The sequence below is a fragment of the Xyrauchen texanus genome, chromosome 10 (assembly GCF_025860055.1).
Source record: "Xyrauchen texanus isolate HMW12.3.18 chromosome 10, RBS_HiC_50CHRs, whole genome shotgun sequence".
In the NCBI taxonomy this organism is placed as follows: Eukaryota; Metazoa; Chordata; class Actinopteri; order Cypriniformes; family Catostomidae; genus Xyrauchen; species Xyrauchen texanus.
The window spans coordinates 17,977,939-17,995,759 of NC_068285.1; the positions used below are offsets into that span (position 1 = coordinate 17,977,939).

At 43.9% G+C, this 17,821-nt stretch overlaps 1 protein-coding gene across 3 annotated transcripts in view; it reads left to right on the forward strand.

Moving 5' to 3' along the window:
• Nucleotides 1-17,821, forward strand: part of LOC127650687 (zinc finger protein 516-like) — a 65,381-nt gene that overhangs the window by 38,068 nt on the left and 9,492 nt on the right. For all 3 annotated transcript variants that reach the window (XM_052136278.1, XM_052136277.1, XM_052136279.1), the window contains exons 3-4: nucleotides 10,000-11,247; nucleotides 15,029-15,133. In XM_052136278.1, coding sequence (XP_051992238.1) covers nucleotides 10,000-11,247; nucleotides 15,029-15,133 — 1,353 coding nt within the window. The remainder of the gene's footprint in view (nucleotides 1-9,999; nucleotides 11,248-15,028; nucleotides 15,134-17,821) is intronic.

Below are 17,821 nucleotides of genomic sequence, written 5' to 3' on the forward strand. Positions count from 1 at the left end.
CAAAGTCTGAATTTTTAAATCTTGTGTTTGTGGCTGGAGCTGTCCAGCCCTCTTTGCATGATGCTGTTTCTAGACTTGTTTCAGGAAGACAAGCTCTAAAGATTTTTGTGACCTTTTTCCCAATTTCCCCATGTCGGTGCAGCTTTTTGGTCAAAACACATCACTAATATAACTGGAAAATACTCATGATGGCAGGTATTTCCCTACATAATAATAATAGTAATAATAATAACAACAATAATATTAATAATAATAAACATCTTAAAGATTTAATCTGGTCTTCCAGAAAGTGCCTTAAACCCCATTAAAACCAACCAAAAGAACAGCCAATACTGGCAAAACAGCTTCAGCAGGTTTAAACTGTTTCTGCAAAGTCAATAAAGTCCAACGAATCGGTTACCTAACGTAACATCGGTTCTCTCTAGACGAGGGAACGAGTATTGCGTAAGCTAGCTTACGCTACGGGAAAGATTCATCTTTTCTGAGATATTGAAGCCAAAAAATTATCCTTAATTTTGTATCATTTGTCAACGCAGTGCAGCAACTGCAGACCTTGAGCAGGCTAGCTAGCGAGCTCATTGGTTGCTCTGCGGCAACTGCTGCAGCCTATAGACGAACTTGGGCGAACTCACGTCCAATGAGAGGCGTCCAGCGCTACTGCATCAAAGCCCGCCAAAATGGGCGTGGCTAGAGTGCATATAAGCGTAGTTCGTAGGCTGGAACCCTGGTTTTCATTGAATGAAGCGAAAGTAGCCGTGGCGTGAAGCACGGCCGGCTACGCAATACTCGTTCCCTCGTCTAGAGAGAACCGAGGTTACGTTAGGTAACCGATTCGTTCTCTTCACGAGAGGTTCTCTCGTATTGCGTAAGCTAGCTTACGCTACGGGAACCCATTGTCAACGCCGTGCACTCCAAGCATCCACTGCATGAGCCCCGGGGGTGGGGGGAGCCCTTGTGAGTGGGGAAATAATATTTGGCCGGCAAGAGTGCGGGCCAGTGTGGGTGTAATACATAAGCACATTGTGGGAAGGGAACGACAGAGCGGCGGTGCCGGTCTGTGTGGAATGAGTCCCATCAGTGCAGCTCACCAGGGGAGCTGTAGCGTGATTAAACCGCTAGTAGTTTTGCCTGCAGGGCGGGCACTTCCAGATTGTAAAATCTGACAAAGGTGGAGGGAAGCCCAGCCCGCTGCCACACATATGTCGTGAATGGAAATCCCGCTGGACCATGCTCACGATGAGGCCATGCCTCTAGTGGAGTGAGCCCTAATGCCCAACGGGCATGGCAGGTCTTTTGGCGCATATAGCAATAAGCGTCCACTATCCATCTAGACAGTGTCTGTTTCGAGGCCGAGACCTTTGGTGCGCCCTCGAGCGAAGCGAAAGCTGCTCAGAGCGTCTGAAAGAGGCGAGGCGCGCAGTATACAATCTCAGTGCTCTGACTGGGCAAAGGAGATTGGCGTCGCGTTCAGCTATCGGATGCTGGCAGCGCCGATAGGAAATGACCTGTGCTCTGAAAGGAGTACCGATCACCTTGGGAACATAGCCGTGTCTAGGCTTTAAAATGACCTTGGAGTCACTTGGTCCAAACTCAAGACACGCAGCACTGACAGACAGCGCGTGAAGGTCTCCCACGCGTTTGACTGATGACAGGGCAGTCAGAAAAGCGGTTTTGAGTGAAAGGTATTTCAAATCCACGGATTGAAGCGGTTCGAAAGGGGGCTTTCATAGTTTCGAGAACTATAGAAAGATCCCAGATAGGAACCGATAGGGGCGCGGGGGTTCATCCTTCTAGCTCCCTGAGGAAGCGGATGACCAGCTCGTTTTTCCCAGTGACTGGCCGTGCAGGGGTTCAGCGAGCGCCGCGACGGCCGCCACATACACTTTGAGCGTGGATGGGGATCTGCCCTTATCCAGCAGCTCTTTGTAAAAACACGAGCAGCGGCGACACCCCACATGTCCGTGGGTCCAGGTCTCTGTCGGTGCACCATTTTGAAAACACAGACCATTTTGACGCATAGAGTCTTCTCGTGGAAGGGGCTCTAGCGTGTATGATGGTGTTTATTACCCCTTCTGGCAGAGCGGCGGGTAGTCGTTGATCACCCAGCGTGCAGCGCCCAGCGCTCTGGGTGGGGATGCCAGATCGTGCCGCGAGCTTGAGAGAGGAGATCTGCTCTCACTGGGATGGGCCACGCGGCTGTCAGTGACAGCTGCGTAAGCTCCGGGAACCATGTCTGATTCTCCCAGCGGGGCTATGAGGAGCACCGAGTGGCGCGTTTCCCTGATCCTCTGCATTACCTGTGGCAATAGCGAGGCGGGAGGGAAGGCGTAAAGCGGGTGGTTGGGCCAGTCCTGGGCCAGCGCGTCCTCGCTTCGAGAAAATATTGGGCAGTGAGAGTTCTCTTCTGGCGCTAAAGAGGTCTATCTCTGCTCTGCCGAATATGCGCCATAACTTCTGGACTGTTTGAGCTTGCAGGGACCATTCCCTGGGGAATATTGTCTCTGGACAGTGTGTCTGGGCCGTCGTTCAGGTGGCCTGGCACATCGCGTCGCCCTCAGCGGCGCAGGTGGCACTGGGACCAACTCAGTATGCGTTTAGGTCAGATGGAAGAGGTTCCTGGATCTGACACCGCCCTGACAATTTAGGTAGGATACCACAGATCTGTTGTCGAGCGGACCAGGACGTGGTGACCCTGAATGACCGGGAGAAAGCGCTAGCGCGTGCTCGACCGCTATCATTTCTAGACAATTTATGTGAAGGAGCTTTTCCTGAACTGACCATAGGCCAAAAAAAACGGAAAGCCCTCGCAGACCGCGCCCCAACCCGTGTTGGACGTGTCTGTCGAGATGACTTTTCGGCGAGATACAGCTCCCATCGTCACTCCCCGCTGATACCATTCAGCCACTGTCCAGGGCTGCAGAGCTGAAACACAGGTCTGAGTCACCTTGATCGGCTGGCGGCCTGTGGCCCAAGCCTGGCGAGACGCGCGGGTGTTTAGCCAATGCTGAAGCGGGCGCATGCGCAGTAAACCCAGCTGAAGTACTGCTGCGGCTGAGGCCATGTAACCTAGCACTCTCTGAAATTTTTTCAGAGGCGTGAGGCTGTTCATCTGAAAGGACGCGGCTAGTCGCTGAACACAGCGTGCGCGCTGTGTAGATAAGCGAGCCATCATTGCCACGGAGTCTAGTTCTATGACTGGGCTGTAGTGAGCTCTTGGTCCAACTGACTGCAAGACCCAAACTGTTCAGATGGCTGAGGAGAACTGTTCTGTGAGACAGAAGCTCCGTATGTGACTGTGCCATAATCAGCCAGTCGTCCAAATAGTTCAGAATTCGCAAGCCCTGACTCCGCAGGGAGTGCGGCGCCGCATCCATGCACTTCGTGAAAGTACGAGGTGCTCAAGACAGGCCGAGCGGAAGGACGGTGTATTGATAAACCTGGCCGTCGAGGCGAATCTCAAGAATGGCCTGTGACAGGGATTTATCTGAATCTGAAATAGGCATCTTTCAGATCGAGAGAGATAAACCAGTCCCCTGGCGTATCTTGCGAGGAGTTTCCTGATTGTAAGCATTTTGAACGGTCTTTTTGCAAGCACCTTGTTCAAAACCCTGAGATCTAATATTGGTCTGAGGCCGCCGTCTTTCTTGGGAACAAGAAAATAACGGCTGTAAAACCCCGACTTCGCTCAGCGAAGGTGGCACTTTCTCTATGGCCCTTTTGCACAGAAGGTTTGCTATTTCTGAGCGAAGCATGCAGGCTGCTTCCGTGTTCACAATAGTTTCGAGCCGGCTCTGAAGCGGGGAGGGCGGCGATCTAACTGTAGCAAATAGCCCTGTTTTATTGTGCTTAACACCCATTTGGATATCCTGGGATAGCTTCCCACGCTTTGAAGCGTAACGCTAGAGGGTGAATGGCCAAATCGCCCTGATTGCCGCACACAGCAGCTGAACAGAATGTGTGGCGCGCTTACTGTGCTTATGCATAACTGCTCGCAGACAGCAGGGACAGGCTGTTCTGTGAGTGACTTCCCGATTGAGGTGAATGGGGAAAGAGTCACATCTGTTAAGTGATACGCGAGCATAGTCACGGGCACGGGACTTACATACAGAGAAGTGTTTGCTGGCCGTGTGACAGAGCGGGCAGAGAATGGGCGCGCGCACGTATTCGTGAGCGCGTTTATTGACTCTAACACTCGAGCGGGCTGTGTCCGCTTTATGTGAGTGGGCTCTGATCGGGACACGGGAAGTGTAATGCTTGTGTGTAGATGTGAACACTGGATTGTGGGCACATTTTCTACACAAGGCTGGTCGTGTGACAGAGCGGCCAGAGAAAGGGCGCGCGCACGGATTCGTGGGCGCGTTTATTGACTAACACTCGAGCGGGCTGTGTCCGCTTTATGTGAGTGGGCTCTGATCGGGACACGGGAAGTGTAATGCTTGTGTGTAGAGGTGAACACTGGATTGTGGGCACATTTTCTACACAAGGCTGGTCATGTGACAGAGCGGCCAGAGAAGGGGCACGCGCACGGATTCGTGGGCGCGTTTATTGACTCTAACACTCGAGCGGGCTGTGTCCGCTTTATGTGAGTGGGCTCTGATAGGAACACGGGAAGTGTAATGCTTGTGTGTAGGGGTGAACACTGGATTGTGGGCACATTTTATACACAAGGCATGTTTGCTCTTTACAAGATTTCTTTGGGTCGGCGTGAAAATGGCGTTTGAGTGCAGGCAAGCGGGCAGTATCACCGGCTTGTTGGCTGCTGAATCCACCACTGCAGTAGCCTGAGAGAAGGGGACTGACAGGGGGCGAAGCTTTGATGGCTGTCCGGCTGCGGCGGGACTGAGCCGTCGTTTTCTCAACAAAGCTAGGAGGACTTCGGTTGCTCAGGTTTCAACGCAATCTTAGGCCGAGGCCCGCGGGGGGGCGGCGGTCTGCGGCAGCTGTCTGAGCGCTACCTAGGGCGGCCGCCCTGTCGGCGCTGAAAAGTCTGGCTTTGCTGAGCTGGGCGCTGTGAAGAGGCTCGTGCAGGAGGCTGGTCACGTGGGCGGCCTGCAGCGGAGCTAGCGCGACGAGGCAGGAAGAGATTCATGGCTTGGGTGGCTTTCTGGACTTCCGTGAAACGGTCAACAATGCCACTCACCGCAGAACCGAAGAGACCGGACGGAGAGAGCGACGCGTTGTCCGTCGCGCTCCTTAGATCTGAAACAGCCTCTGGGTGTCCGCCTTTCTCATCCCATTCTCGAAGGAGGTCCGCTTGGAGGATCTGTAAAACGGCCATGGAATGCAGAGCAGATGCGGCTTGGCCGGCGGCGGCATAGGCGCGGCCAACACAGGCGGAAGTAGTTCTGCAGGCCTAGACGGGAGCACCGGTTTAGACCGCCATCTCGCAGAGGGCGGGCAAAGGTGTGCTGCTACCGAATCCTCTGGATTCCTGGGCCGAGGAGGAGGCTTGGGAGCCTGACCACTCCTCGCTGTCCGAAGCCATGATGGAACAGCAACTCTTATCCTCCGCCTCGTCATCCCAGATGGCAGCAGTACGGCCGCTCGGCGGCAACTCGCGGCGTCCGAGGGCGGGGAGGGTGAAAGCGAGACTCGAGGGAGAGGCTCCGGCGAGGCAGTCGCTTCTAACACCGGTTCTGGCAGCCTTTGGGAGCGGCGCTTCTTTCTGTGCGGCGAAACGAAAGGCGGCGCGTCGGCTTCGGTTTTGCATGCTTCGAGTCGAGCCCGCAGAGTCGACATCGGAAGCTCCTCGCAGAGGTCGCATCCGCCGTCAGCGAGGGCGAGCTCTGCATGTTCCCGTCCCAGGCAGAGAGCGCAGATGAGGTGGCGGTCTCCGGTGCTGAGAGGAGCGCGGCATGAGCCGCAGGAAGTGCGAGGCATCTTTAAAAAGACGCTCGATACTCTTTTTGCGAAGTTCGCTGAGGAACTTAGCTTGCTCTAAAAAAGGATACGTTGCCGGATGGCGTAGCTCGCAGGATGGCTGAAGGTGGCGAAGACGGCCGGCTTCTTCGAGCGCTGTCCAAGCTTACTAGATGCCCCTCGAACGGTGACGCGGCTTCCAGTTCAGAGATGCGAAGAGCTTCGCTGAAGAGATGAAAATCAGGGTTCCAGCCTACGAACTACGCTTATATGCACTCTAGCCACGCCCATTTTGGCGGACTTTGATGCAGTAAGCGCGCGGACGCCTCTCATTGGACGCGAGTTCGCCCAAGTTCGTCTATAGGCTGCAGCAGTTGCCGCAGAGCAACCAATGAGCTCGCTAGCTAGCCCGCTCAAGGTCTGCAGTTGCTGTACTGCGTTGACAAATGATACAAAATTAAGGATAATTTTTTGGCTTCAATATCTCAGAAAAGATGAATCTTTCCTGTAGCGTAAGCTAGCTTACGCAATACGAGAGAACCTCTCGTAAGAGAACTGAATCTGGTGATTCTCGGCAGATCATTTCTGATATTTTTAATGTGGGCTGTTATCTTAATTGTTTATAAAGGGGTCAGGTATGACAAAATATTTAAAGCCTGTGTTAAGTTGATAGTTTTGCCTTGTATAACGACTCTGTTAAGAAACTAAATTGCCTAAAACAAAAGTTGGCCTGTTAGGAATTGAAATGGTTGGAATGTTCCAGAACAGAGGTTTCAGTGTGTCAGAGCTGAAACAGATGACCACTCACTGCTGATATTTTCATTTTTCATTTAATCTGCCCTAAAAGATGCATAATTGGACCATACAATGCTTAGTAATAACATGCTATCTCCTCCTGTAAACTGCTTGAAAAGCCTAAGATGGTTTTCTGGTCTTAGCTGGTCCCCCACCTGGTCAGGATGTTCAGTTGGCTGGTTATAGAGAGGTTCTATGCACCTTTTAGCTGGTCTGGGAGACCAGTTGGCCTGCCAACTAAACCAGCTGAGCTTGGCCAGGCTGTGAAACCATTTTAGACCATCTTAAACCACCTAAGACCAGCAAATTATCTTAGGCTGATTTAGGATGTTGTTTGTTTTTTTCATTATGTTAGTCTAAAGTTAATCTCAGACAGTGTTGGGGTAACGTGATAAAAGTAACACACGTTACATAATCAGACTTTTTTTCATGTTACTTTTTTCGAGTGTAAAGTAACGCAATATTTTTATTTCATTTTAGACCTTAATATCGGAGTCACTTTTTAAATTACAGTAACACCTTGCTTTTGTACACTTCTACTGTCCCTGAATTGCGAGAAATCAAATTATGCAAATATTGGGGAGGAGACATGATGGGCATTGTATTTCTATAGAGTGTGAGGCCAGAGACTATATAGCAGAGACGAGTTCCTTCTATTTAAATGAATGGGAGAAATTGGAATGCCCAACCAAGAAGCTCTAGGACCCAAAAGACAGTGAATAAGAGTGTAGAATGGAAGTCCCACCTTGCTGGTAAAAGAGCCAATCACCTTTTAGATATAGACATTACCTGTCAATCGATTGATTCATGTGTTAATACACACTGCATGAAAAAAATCTGTAAATGCGTTTAGGCAGAGGGATTATAAGACTAGTCTTCCACGGGCCACGACATTATACACAAGGTGAAATACTCGCTCAATTCATTAACTTATGCAGCCGAAGTGCTCAATGATACAGCTCCCTGTAACTAGGAGAATGGGATGAAAAGAGTCTGGATCAGTCGCTCCGAGCAACGTTCTGCATCAATTGTATAGACAGAGAAAATGTCTGAGTTTCTAAAAATATTCAGCATTTTTGTTTTATATTAAACAAGTAGTTTGATTTATGAAACAAACAGTTTTTATGATATTTTGGTAGCATTGAAAACATTTCCATTCAAGTTGTATCAACATGCGCCTTTGAAGTTGTGGCATCTGTATGCACCGTGGATCAACAAGCAAAAAACAAGCATGCACTGAGATGACTTCAGTGAAAAATATTCATTATTCATCAGACTTATTCCTTGAACATGTTAGGCTGGCATGCCCCACTGAATTTTATCCTGACTTTTGAAAAACATCTGACATTGTTGACTCTGACATTGTTAATGGGCACAGCACATGTTGACATATCCTGGACTTTGCTGCTTTAGGTAAAACAGTGGTTATGCTTCATTATTCATATTGGCAGCCATTTTGATGGAAAAACAAATCATGCATATTCCTGTTATTGATTTTTTTTATTAGAAATATGACATGAAGTCCTACTTTCTAAATATCTTTAGTATATTGTTTTGATATGAGTGTTGTACAGTAGCTAGCATGACCTGTAATGTCTCTTGTTTGAAATGCATAGCATAGCAGAAGAGAAAGTGGCTGTGAGAAAAAAGTAACCCAAAAAATAATGCAAAAGTAACTTAACTAAACACTTTCATTTCCATAAAAATGTATTTTTAATTAATTAAGGAGTAACACAATATTCTAAAGAGTTTCTTTTATAAATAACATTACCCAGCACTGATCTCAGAGGACACCCTTCTCTGAATTGGCTCAAAATTACCTAAGAGAGGGTGGAATAAGAGGCGAGCCACACAGCAGCTAGTGTAAGCCAACCAATGCAAACCAGATGGCTTGAGAGAGAGGGCAAGATTGAAGGAAAGAGCTACTGAAAGACTGCAGACATGTTCAATGTAAACAAACATCTTGCTAACAGATGAGAGGAGTTAGTCTCAGGCAAAGTTCCCAGGCCCTGATCTGTTGCTCCGTGGTATGGCTACTGTACAGTTAATAAACAAACCGTGTGTGATTGTGCTAACACTTTTAAAGGGATAGTTCTCTCTTTTTTTCCAAACCAATATGATTTTAGTTCTTCCATAGAACACAAAAGAAGTGGCAGAATGTTAGCCTTAGTCACCATTTACTTTCATGGTATGAAAAAAACAAGATATAATGAAAGTGAATGGTGACTATTATGGTGAATATAAATTATTTGAGTTTGACAGGGTAGGTCATAAGTGAACAAAGGCCTAAGCATAATCTAAAGTTGAAGTAGATCATTTTTATTTTAGTCAAAACTAATTTAGTATTTGAAATTTTGACATTCACAGACATCTGTATGAAAACCATATAAAAGATAATCTCACAGCAAGTATAAAATTCCTTGGTAATGTGGTGCCATCTTGTGGTGAAACTCAAAAATCAGTTAGAGTCAAGACTGTAGACCCCCCAACCACCCCCATGTATCTAGTCAACATGACATATAAATTGACCCTATGTACTGTCTTATACATGTTCCTGATCTTATTGGGACACATAGAGACAATTTTAATAACCCATGATGGATTAATGCACTTTTCCATGCATTTAAATTGATTTATCAAATAATAACAGTATTAATAACTACAAATTATAATAAAAAATAATAATAATTTGATATAATCTTGTTGAGCAAAGTCATTTGATTAACTAGATAACAATATCAAGAGACAATATAAGAGACAATATCTTGCAGCTTTGAAACAAGAACTTCAATTAGGCATTGCAGGTTTCTTAACATCCAACACACAAATCCTTAATTGAAGGTGAAACTTAATATCCACACATTTATGGAGATGCACTCTAAGTGACACATAAAATTGTCTTTTTGGGGTGGGGTGGGGATTCACCTCATCGTTTTTGTGGGTGGTGTTGTCCCCCTTTGACTTCTATTGCTGTTGGGACAGTGAAGGTTCTCACCATTTGGCCCGTGGTCCTTTTTAATCATTCCTTTTCGTTGGAAAAGAGCCGTCGGGGGTCACCCTTTCACCCCGGGCCCCAGTGCAACTGCACAACCTGCACTGCCTGTAGTTATGCCATTGCCTTTCTTTTACAAATTTAAATTGATTGCAACAACAATTTAAGTTGGATAAAAAATGTCACATGAGCTCATTTTCATTACCTAAATTAAAATCCTGTTTTACTCGTAAATATGTCACAGTACTCAAATAAAATGGGTTGCAAATGGCTTCATGTTAACTTCAAAACATTCAGAGACGTTCTGATTTTGTTCTGTAAGAATAAACATCCATACATTTTTTTCTCCACAGATAAAAAGCCATACACCTGTGACCACTGTGATTTTTGCACTTCAGAGCCCTCGGCCATCGCTGCCCACATCCAAACCCATAATTTTGTGATCAGGGACTGGGGTCAGAGGAGTGATGTCTTAACCAGCTCACTCAGCCAAAGCCAAACTCAACAAACCATCAACACAGGCTTACCCAGGTTGAGAAATGCCCTGCTACAGCAGCCTTACTGGCCCTACACCACCTCGACTCACCTGGAGAGGGCAGCACTAAGCTGTGCTGCTTCGTCTGCTCCTAAGAATGAGGATGGAAAGAACAAAGGTGCGGAAGAGAGTAGCTCCACTGATAATGTGGATTCTAATCTGCTTAACCTCACCATGGAGGTGGATAACGAGAAGGAAGTGGTTTCATCTGCAGTTTTGAACAATTTGCTGAAGCACCCATGCCCTTATTGCTCCTATGCAACACTCTATCTAGAAGTTCTCTGGATCCACCAACGAATTGCACACAAAGTTGACAGCACTACATTGGTGCCTAAGTGGGCCCCAAGAAATGGCCTTAAGGGGCCCAAATCACTTCTTGATTTCAAGAGACGTACTGGGCCACCTCCATTTCTGGAGGGTAAGGACTGTCCCTCTCTGCCACATACGAGAACCTCCCGAACAAGTCCACCTGATTCCAGCCCTGGATGTACAAAGAAATCAAAATCTCTGAAAAGTAGTGTAGAGTCCAGCTCCTCACAAAACAAGAGCTGGCACACAGCCACAGCTCCAGGGACATCGTCTCTCTTGTCCAAACACAAAACCAGCAAATCCAGGACAGATGAATTGGCAGGCAGCAAACGCAAAGTAGACGTCCATCAAAAAAGTTCCACTCGGCCCATTTCTGCAAGTCCGCAGAAGACCGGAAAACCAAAGACAGGGAGCAGAGTGATGGAGAGTAGACTTCTACCTCAAGAAGGACTTCATTTTATGCTCTCTAGCAAACACAACCTCAGTGATCAGAGGAGATCCAAAGCCCAATCTCCTCAAACCCCCGGGAGATCTGATTCTCAAGCTCAGGATACACAGTCCTTGGTAGGGTACGACCCCTGGAGCAAACTTGGTTTGAGTGGACCATCTTCTCACTCTCAGTCCAAGAGGCAGTCATCATCTGACAGTCCAGAAGCTGTGACTGACATCTTGAGTTTCTTAAAGAACTGCAGTCCTCATGATCTGTCAGCGCTCTACCACCACTGGGGCTTCAGCAACGCCATGGTAGAGCAAACAGGTAAGATGCTCTTCTTTGTCATTCATAAGCAGGATAGGATGCCTGTTTTTACGGGTTTGTTTATTCCAAGATAATCTTCATTATTAATTAGAGATCATATAAATGAGCTTCGCAATGGTTTAGTGCATACTGGACTGTCATATGTTCTTGTTCTGCATGTAATTATTACTCTTGAATAGTTAAATAGGGAAGGATGCATTATATCAAACATTCATTAAGCCAATGGGTTTTCTTCTCTAGTTTTATATCCTACGTTTGCATACCTCAGTCAAGAACAGATAAAGAAACCTTCAGATGCAACTACAATTGTGGGGGGACAATTTATAAATGTTTGAAATGTTTTTAGGCACTTTTATTATTAATCAAATTTTTCTCTTATGCCAAACATGCCTTGTTGTTGTTGGTATTTTACTTTTAATCATCTTACTTTTAAACCAGTCAGTCCCTCAAGAATAAATAATTCATTTTTGAGAGACCTGTTCAAAATAGCAGCATAAGATGTATAATAAACTTAGAGGAATAGTTCACCCAAAATTAAATTAAAGTGATCATTTACTCACCCTTGTGTTGTTCCTTCTGTGGAACACAAAAGGAGATCCTAAACAGAATGTTCAGTCTTAGTCACCATTTACTTTTCATTTAATTGTTTTCATGAGTTTTCATTTTGGGGTGAACTATCCCTTTAAGAAGGAAATTGGACAACTAAGACAAGTTAACTAAGTTCACATGAAAACTTTAAACACTGACAATGCCAAAAAAAATTATGTTTAAAAAGACTTTGAGTTCTTGAGTGACAGTTTGTAATTTCAGAATGATATTTTAAAAGTATTCCAAGAAGAAGAGACAATGGATACTCAATAGAAACACCATTTATCCAAACTAAGTCCTTGTTTTAGGCTCTGATGCACACATACTATATCATGTGATCATAAGCTTTACCTTTTTAATAAATATTAACATACATTATATCATGAGATATGAATGCAACAAACCAATAAATGCTTTAGAAAGCAAGGTTTACCAATGGAACATTTCCTAAAATAAGTTTCAATGGCAGACAGAGTGCTGTTTTAAAGATCTGAGTCTTGACTTTTAGAATAACTGAACTGTTGTTGATTACACTATCAGTAATGTCACAGGACCATTGAAATCTCCCCAAACAGGTAAAGATTGACATGCTGAAAAATGGTTGTCAGGTCAGATTACTTGAATTATTAAGTAAAGGCACATTAGCTACATTTTTTACTCCAGAGCCGAAATGACAAATGAGACTGGTGAGGACTAAAGTGGCACACCACCACACACACACACACACACACACACACACACACACACACACACACACACACACACACACACACACACATACTGTTTTGCCAGTGTGCACAAATGCAAAGGTTAATGGAACTATTGAGTAATCTCTTCATCATCATGTAACCTACAAAACTGTGTAAAAACTTTTCAGACAGCTATCGCTGACAGGCATCACAAGCTTGAAACGTCATACAAATAATGGCATGCCAGGCGGTCTCTGAGGGGTTAGATCACCTCGCCTCAATTCTTCATGGCATGGATTCCACAAACTGTTTAAATAATTCCTTATGAGTGCATCATGCAATTTCTGCCAATATGTCAGCTGAACATTCATGCTGCAAATCTCCATTTGTACCACAAATTGTTCTATCGGATTCAGGTCCGGTGACTGGGAAGGTCACTGAAGAACACTGAACTCATTGTCTTGTTCATGAAACCAGTTTGAGACGACATATGCTTTGTGACATGGTGCTTTATCATGGTGGAAGTAGCCATTAGAAGATGAGTAAATTGTGGCCATGAAGGGATGCACATAGTCAACAGCAATACTCAAAAAGGCTGTAGCATTCAAGCCATTATTAATTGGTATTAACGGTCATAAGTGTGCCAAGAAAATATTCCCCACACCATCGCACCACCAGCCTGGACTGTTGACACAAGACAGGTTGGGTCCATGGATTCATGCTGTTGCAGTTCTGACCCTACCATCTGTGTGCCTCGGCAGAAATCGAGATTCATTAGACCAGGCTACATTTTTCCAGTCTTCAACTGTCCAGTTTTGGTGAGCCTGTGCCCAATGCAGCCTCAGTTTTCTGTTCTTGGCTGACAGAATTGTAATCCAACATGGTCTTCTGCTGTTGTAGCCCATCCACCTCAAGGTTTGACATGTTGTGCATTATCTGAGTTACCACAGCCTTTCTGTCAGCACAAACCAGTCTGGCCATTTTCCATTGACCTCTCTCTTCAGCAAGGTGTTTCAGTCTGCAGAACTGCCGCTCACTGGAGGTTTTTTGTTATTGGCACCATTCTGAGTAATCCCAGGAGATTAGCAGTTACAGAAATACTCAAACCAGCCCGTCAGGCACCAACAATCATGCCATAGTCGAAATCACTGAGATCAAATTTTTTCCCTATTCTGATGGTTGATGTGAACATTAACTGACTCTCCTAACCATATCTGTACACCCCAACACTGTGAAATTGTTTGGCAGAATTACAGCTTCAATCACTATTCACTGTGAATGTATTTTTCTCCATACAATGGGATTAGAATAACATGATGGTGAGAAATGATTACAGAATTTTCATTTTGGGGTGAACTATCCCTTTAAGCCACAAGCTGCTATGCAAAACGGTGGAATTCAATAATTTTTTTCTGTTCCACTTCATTTGAGGACATTTTGCCAGGCAGTGGCCCACTTGGCTGGATTCAGTGTATTTCTACGAAAAAGAGAATTCTCTGTCAGCTGTCTGGCCTGATATCATCAGTGCTCTCACTAGCCCTTTGAGTCACAAACAATAAAGTGACCTCTCCAATATTAGGCTCTCCTTTTGTTTTCGCTGTCCACCGTTGTGTCTCTGTTGCATTGTAATATCTCTCAGACTCATGTTTACTAAATGTAGCCTTGCATACTACTGCCACCAACACTCTCAGTCACGCTCGTCCCTACGACAAAGCATGTCCAGAGGGGTTGGAGCAGGTAAGACCACCCGTGCCAGGTGACGGACAGGAGCCAAGGGGACAGCATTTCAGCTCGCACTCAGTGCGTTCGCTCTTTAAGCACCTTGGGGGGAAACGAGAAGCTGGTTGCTTCAGGTTTAATTTCTGTTCCCGTTACTTCATGGAGTCCTTCTCCGATACACACGTGTCTGTGCGATTCCCCTCACCGTAGCCAGAGCGACGGGCAGGAAAAGAGCAACTAGAAGAGAGATAGGGAGTAGGAGACAAGGAGAGAGGAAGGAAGGGAGAAAGTAGCACACCTGACATGTGACATTGCAGCACAGATGGGGGCACATCAGAGGGCAAGGCTTTTAATTCACAATAATTTATGCAGTCATATGGGCCTATGTTTATGTCAGGCTGTCTGAGATGCTCGCATGATGCAGCCTGACAGCTCCCCATCCAAGCCCTGAAGGTAGACTCCCATAATGACACATGAAACATACTAATAATGCTTGCCCCTCACTTTGATTCTCTCTCTCTCTCTCTCTCTCTCTCTCTCTCTTTACCTCGTACCTTCTCTTTTTGGTACATGTGAATTGTGGTACATGTTTCTGCTCTTAAAGCATTTGATCAGGTGAACTATGAAAATGTAGTTGTCATTTACTGACCCTTATTTCTTTCCAAACCCGTATCTGTCGGGAGAAAGTAAGTCTTATGGGTTGGGAAGGTCATCAAGGGGAGTAAATTGCATCAAATTTAAATGTCTGTTTTCTCTCTTTCTGTGTTTTTGTGTGTGACCTGTAGGGATGGTGAGGTCAGGGTCTCAGCAAGGGGAGTATGTGTGTCCCGTCTGTAAGAAGACCTTCAACCAGCCTAGCCATTACCGCACACACATGAGATCCCACACAGGTGAGATACACACACTTAAAATACATACAAACATTGATGCTGATAATACCATTTTGTTTGTATTAATATTGTGTTTGCAAGACAGCACTGTAAAAATATTCCTCAAAAAATAAGTATAAAATTCATCAGTTAATACAGCCCAAAACCATGAATGTACAATTCAAACTTTATGTGTGCTTTCTTGTTTCTTGTAAATTTTATACTTTTTAAGAAGTTAAAGATGAAAGTTTGAAAATCCTCAATTTACTTGCATTGTTAGAATGTTCATCACTCAAAATCTAACTGATAGTGATGATGTCACTATAATATTTGCATGTAGAATTGCTATTTGTCTTCTTAAATCTCTTTGCACACTGTATTGCAACCAGTCTTGTTTTATATTGGCATATATTTAGCCATTTATAGCTGTCTTCACAATGCCAAGACAATGTTGTATTATTTGTTGATTCTCATGTACAGATAACAAATCTACAGCTTACCTAATACATTAACAGAATTTTTTGCTCTCTTGCAAACACAGTTTTTTTCCTCTGGAAATGCAAATCTAGTTTAAATACATAATATCTAATTTCAATATAATTTTTTTATTAAAAACATGTATAAAGTAACATAAGAAGAAACTGCTTAAAGATTTATATATACACATGCATTTTTCATACATATATTAATGTGCATGTGTTTTTGTGTGTCTGTGTGTATGTACAGTTTATCGAGCTATCTCTGTGACCTTGGAAAAGAGTCTTGTTTTTTTCCCCACAAACATATTTGCGCGTAACTCTGTCCTGTGAAAATTGTATACATTTTTAATCAGATGTCACTTATGGAGCTGTAATTGCGCATGCTAATAAGCTGAGCAGTCACCAGTCTAGAGTGATGAGCGTCAAATGCTCACTGAGAAAATGTGACAATCTGCCCTTGTCTTCCCGTCAAAACACACACACACACACACACACACACACACACACACACACACACACACACACATGTTGGTGTGGCTATCCTTATGAGTACTCTCCATATATCACATAATAATTTTTATACTGTACGAACTACAGATTCTGTCCCATAACCCTAACCCAAACTAACCCTCTCAAAAAACGTCCTGCATTTTTACATAAAAATGTTTTGTATGTTTTTTTAAGCGATTTGATTTATGGGGGCACTAGACATGTTTGTATTCATAAAACACATTTATAGCATAATAACCTTGTAGTTACCAGTTTGTAACCTAAACATTTTTCCTTGTAATTTACACAATTCTGTACACACACACACACACACACACACACGCACGCACACACACACACACACACACACACACACACACACAAACACTTATCTCAATCAAAAGCTTTTTTATATATCTTTACAAATAAGAATACTTTCATCATTCACATTCAACAGCAAACTTTCATATGCTTTAATAAAACTGTATTTAAAGAGATAGCTCACACAAAAATATAAATTATCATATAATTTACTCACCTTCATGCCCTCCCAGATGTGTATGACCTTCTTCTTCTAAACACAAACAAATATTTTTAGAAGAATATTTCAGCTCTGTTGGTCCTCACAATGCAAGTGAAAGGGTACCAAAATTATAATGCTCCAAAATGCACACGAAGGCATCATAAATGTAATCTAGAAGTCTTTAAAAGTGGTTAAATCTATGTCTTCAGAAGCAATATGATAGGTGTGGGTGAGAAACTAATCAATATTTAAGTCCTTTTTTAAATTCTACTCACTGCCCAGTAAGTTGCAATATGCATGAAATATGTGAATCAAAGAAGAAAAAAGAGAAGAGATTGATAGTAAAAAATAACTTACATTTTGATCTGTTTCTCACCCACACCTATCATATTGCTTCTGAAGACATAGATTTAACCACTTTTAAAGACTTCTAGATTAAATTTATGATGCCTTTGTGTGCATTTTGGAGCTTTATAATTTTGGTATCATTCACTTGCATTCAGAAGATATGGATTTAACTACTGGAGTCTTAAGGATTACATTTATGCTGCCTTTATGTGCTTTTGGAGCATCAAAATTGTAATATCCATTCACTTGCATTGTGAGGACCTACAGAGCAGAGATACCCTAAAAATCTCTGTTTGTGTTCTGCTGAAGAAAGAAAGTCGTACACATCTGGGATGACATGAGAGTGAGTAAATTATGAGATAATTTTAATTTTTGGGTGCAAGTTGTGTGCGATTATCTTTAATATTATAACACTGATGCATGACGTCTACCACAGTGGACCAATCTTTAAATGACATTTTTAACCATTCAGGGTGTGCGATGTTTTATGCAAGTCACCGTTATCCTAATCCACAATTCTATATGACTGTCCTCTTTATTTGTCTTTGTCTTTTTATTCATGACAAATTCAAAATGGTGATGCAGTAGCTGAAATACCTCTGTTTTATCGTTCTTTTGCAGTGGACTGATCTGTAACTGTCTCAAAATTCATTATTTTGAAAAAGAAAAAGTTAAGGAATGATTATCTTGTTTGGAATTTCTTATGATTTAATAACTCGTGCATCAAAAGACTAAAGATATTGCGGGCATGTAATGGTTCATTGGCGTTGTATTCCAAATCACTATATGCAAACTAATAATATTGATAATACTGTTACAAATCCTTTTTTTTTTTAATCTTTGCACACTTTTAGCACACACTGCAGCTTT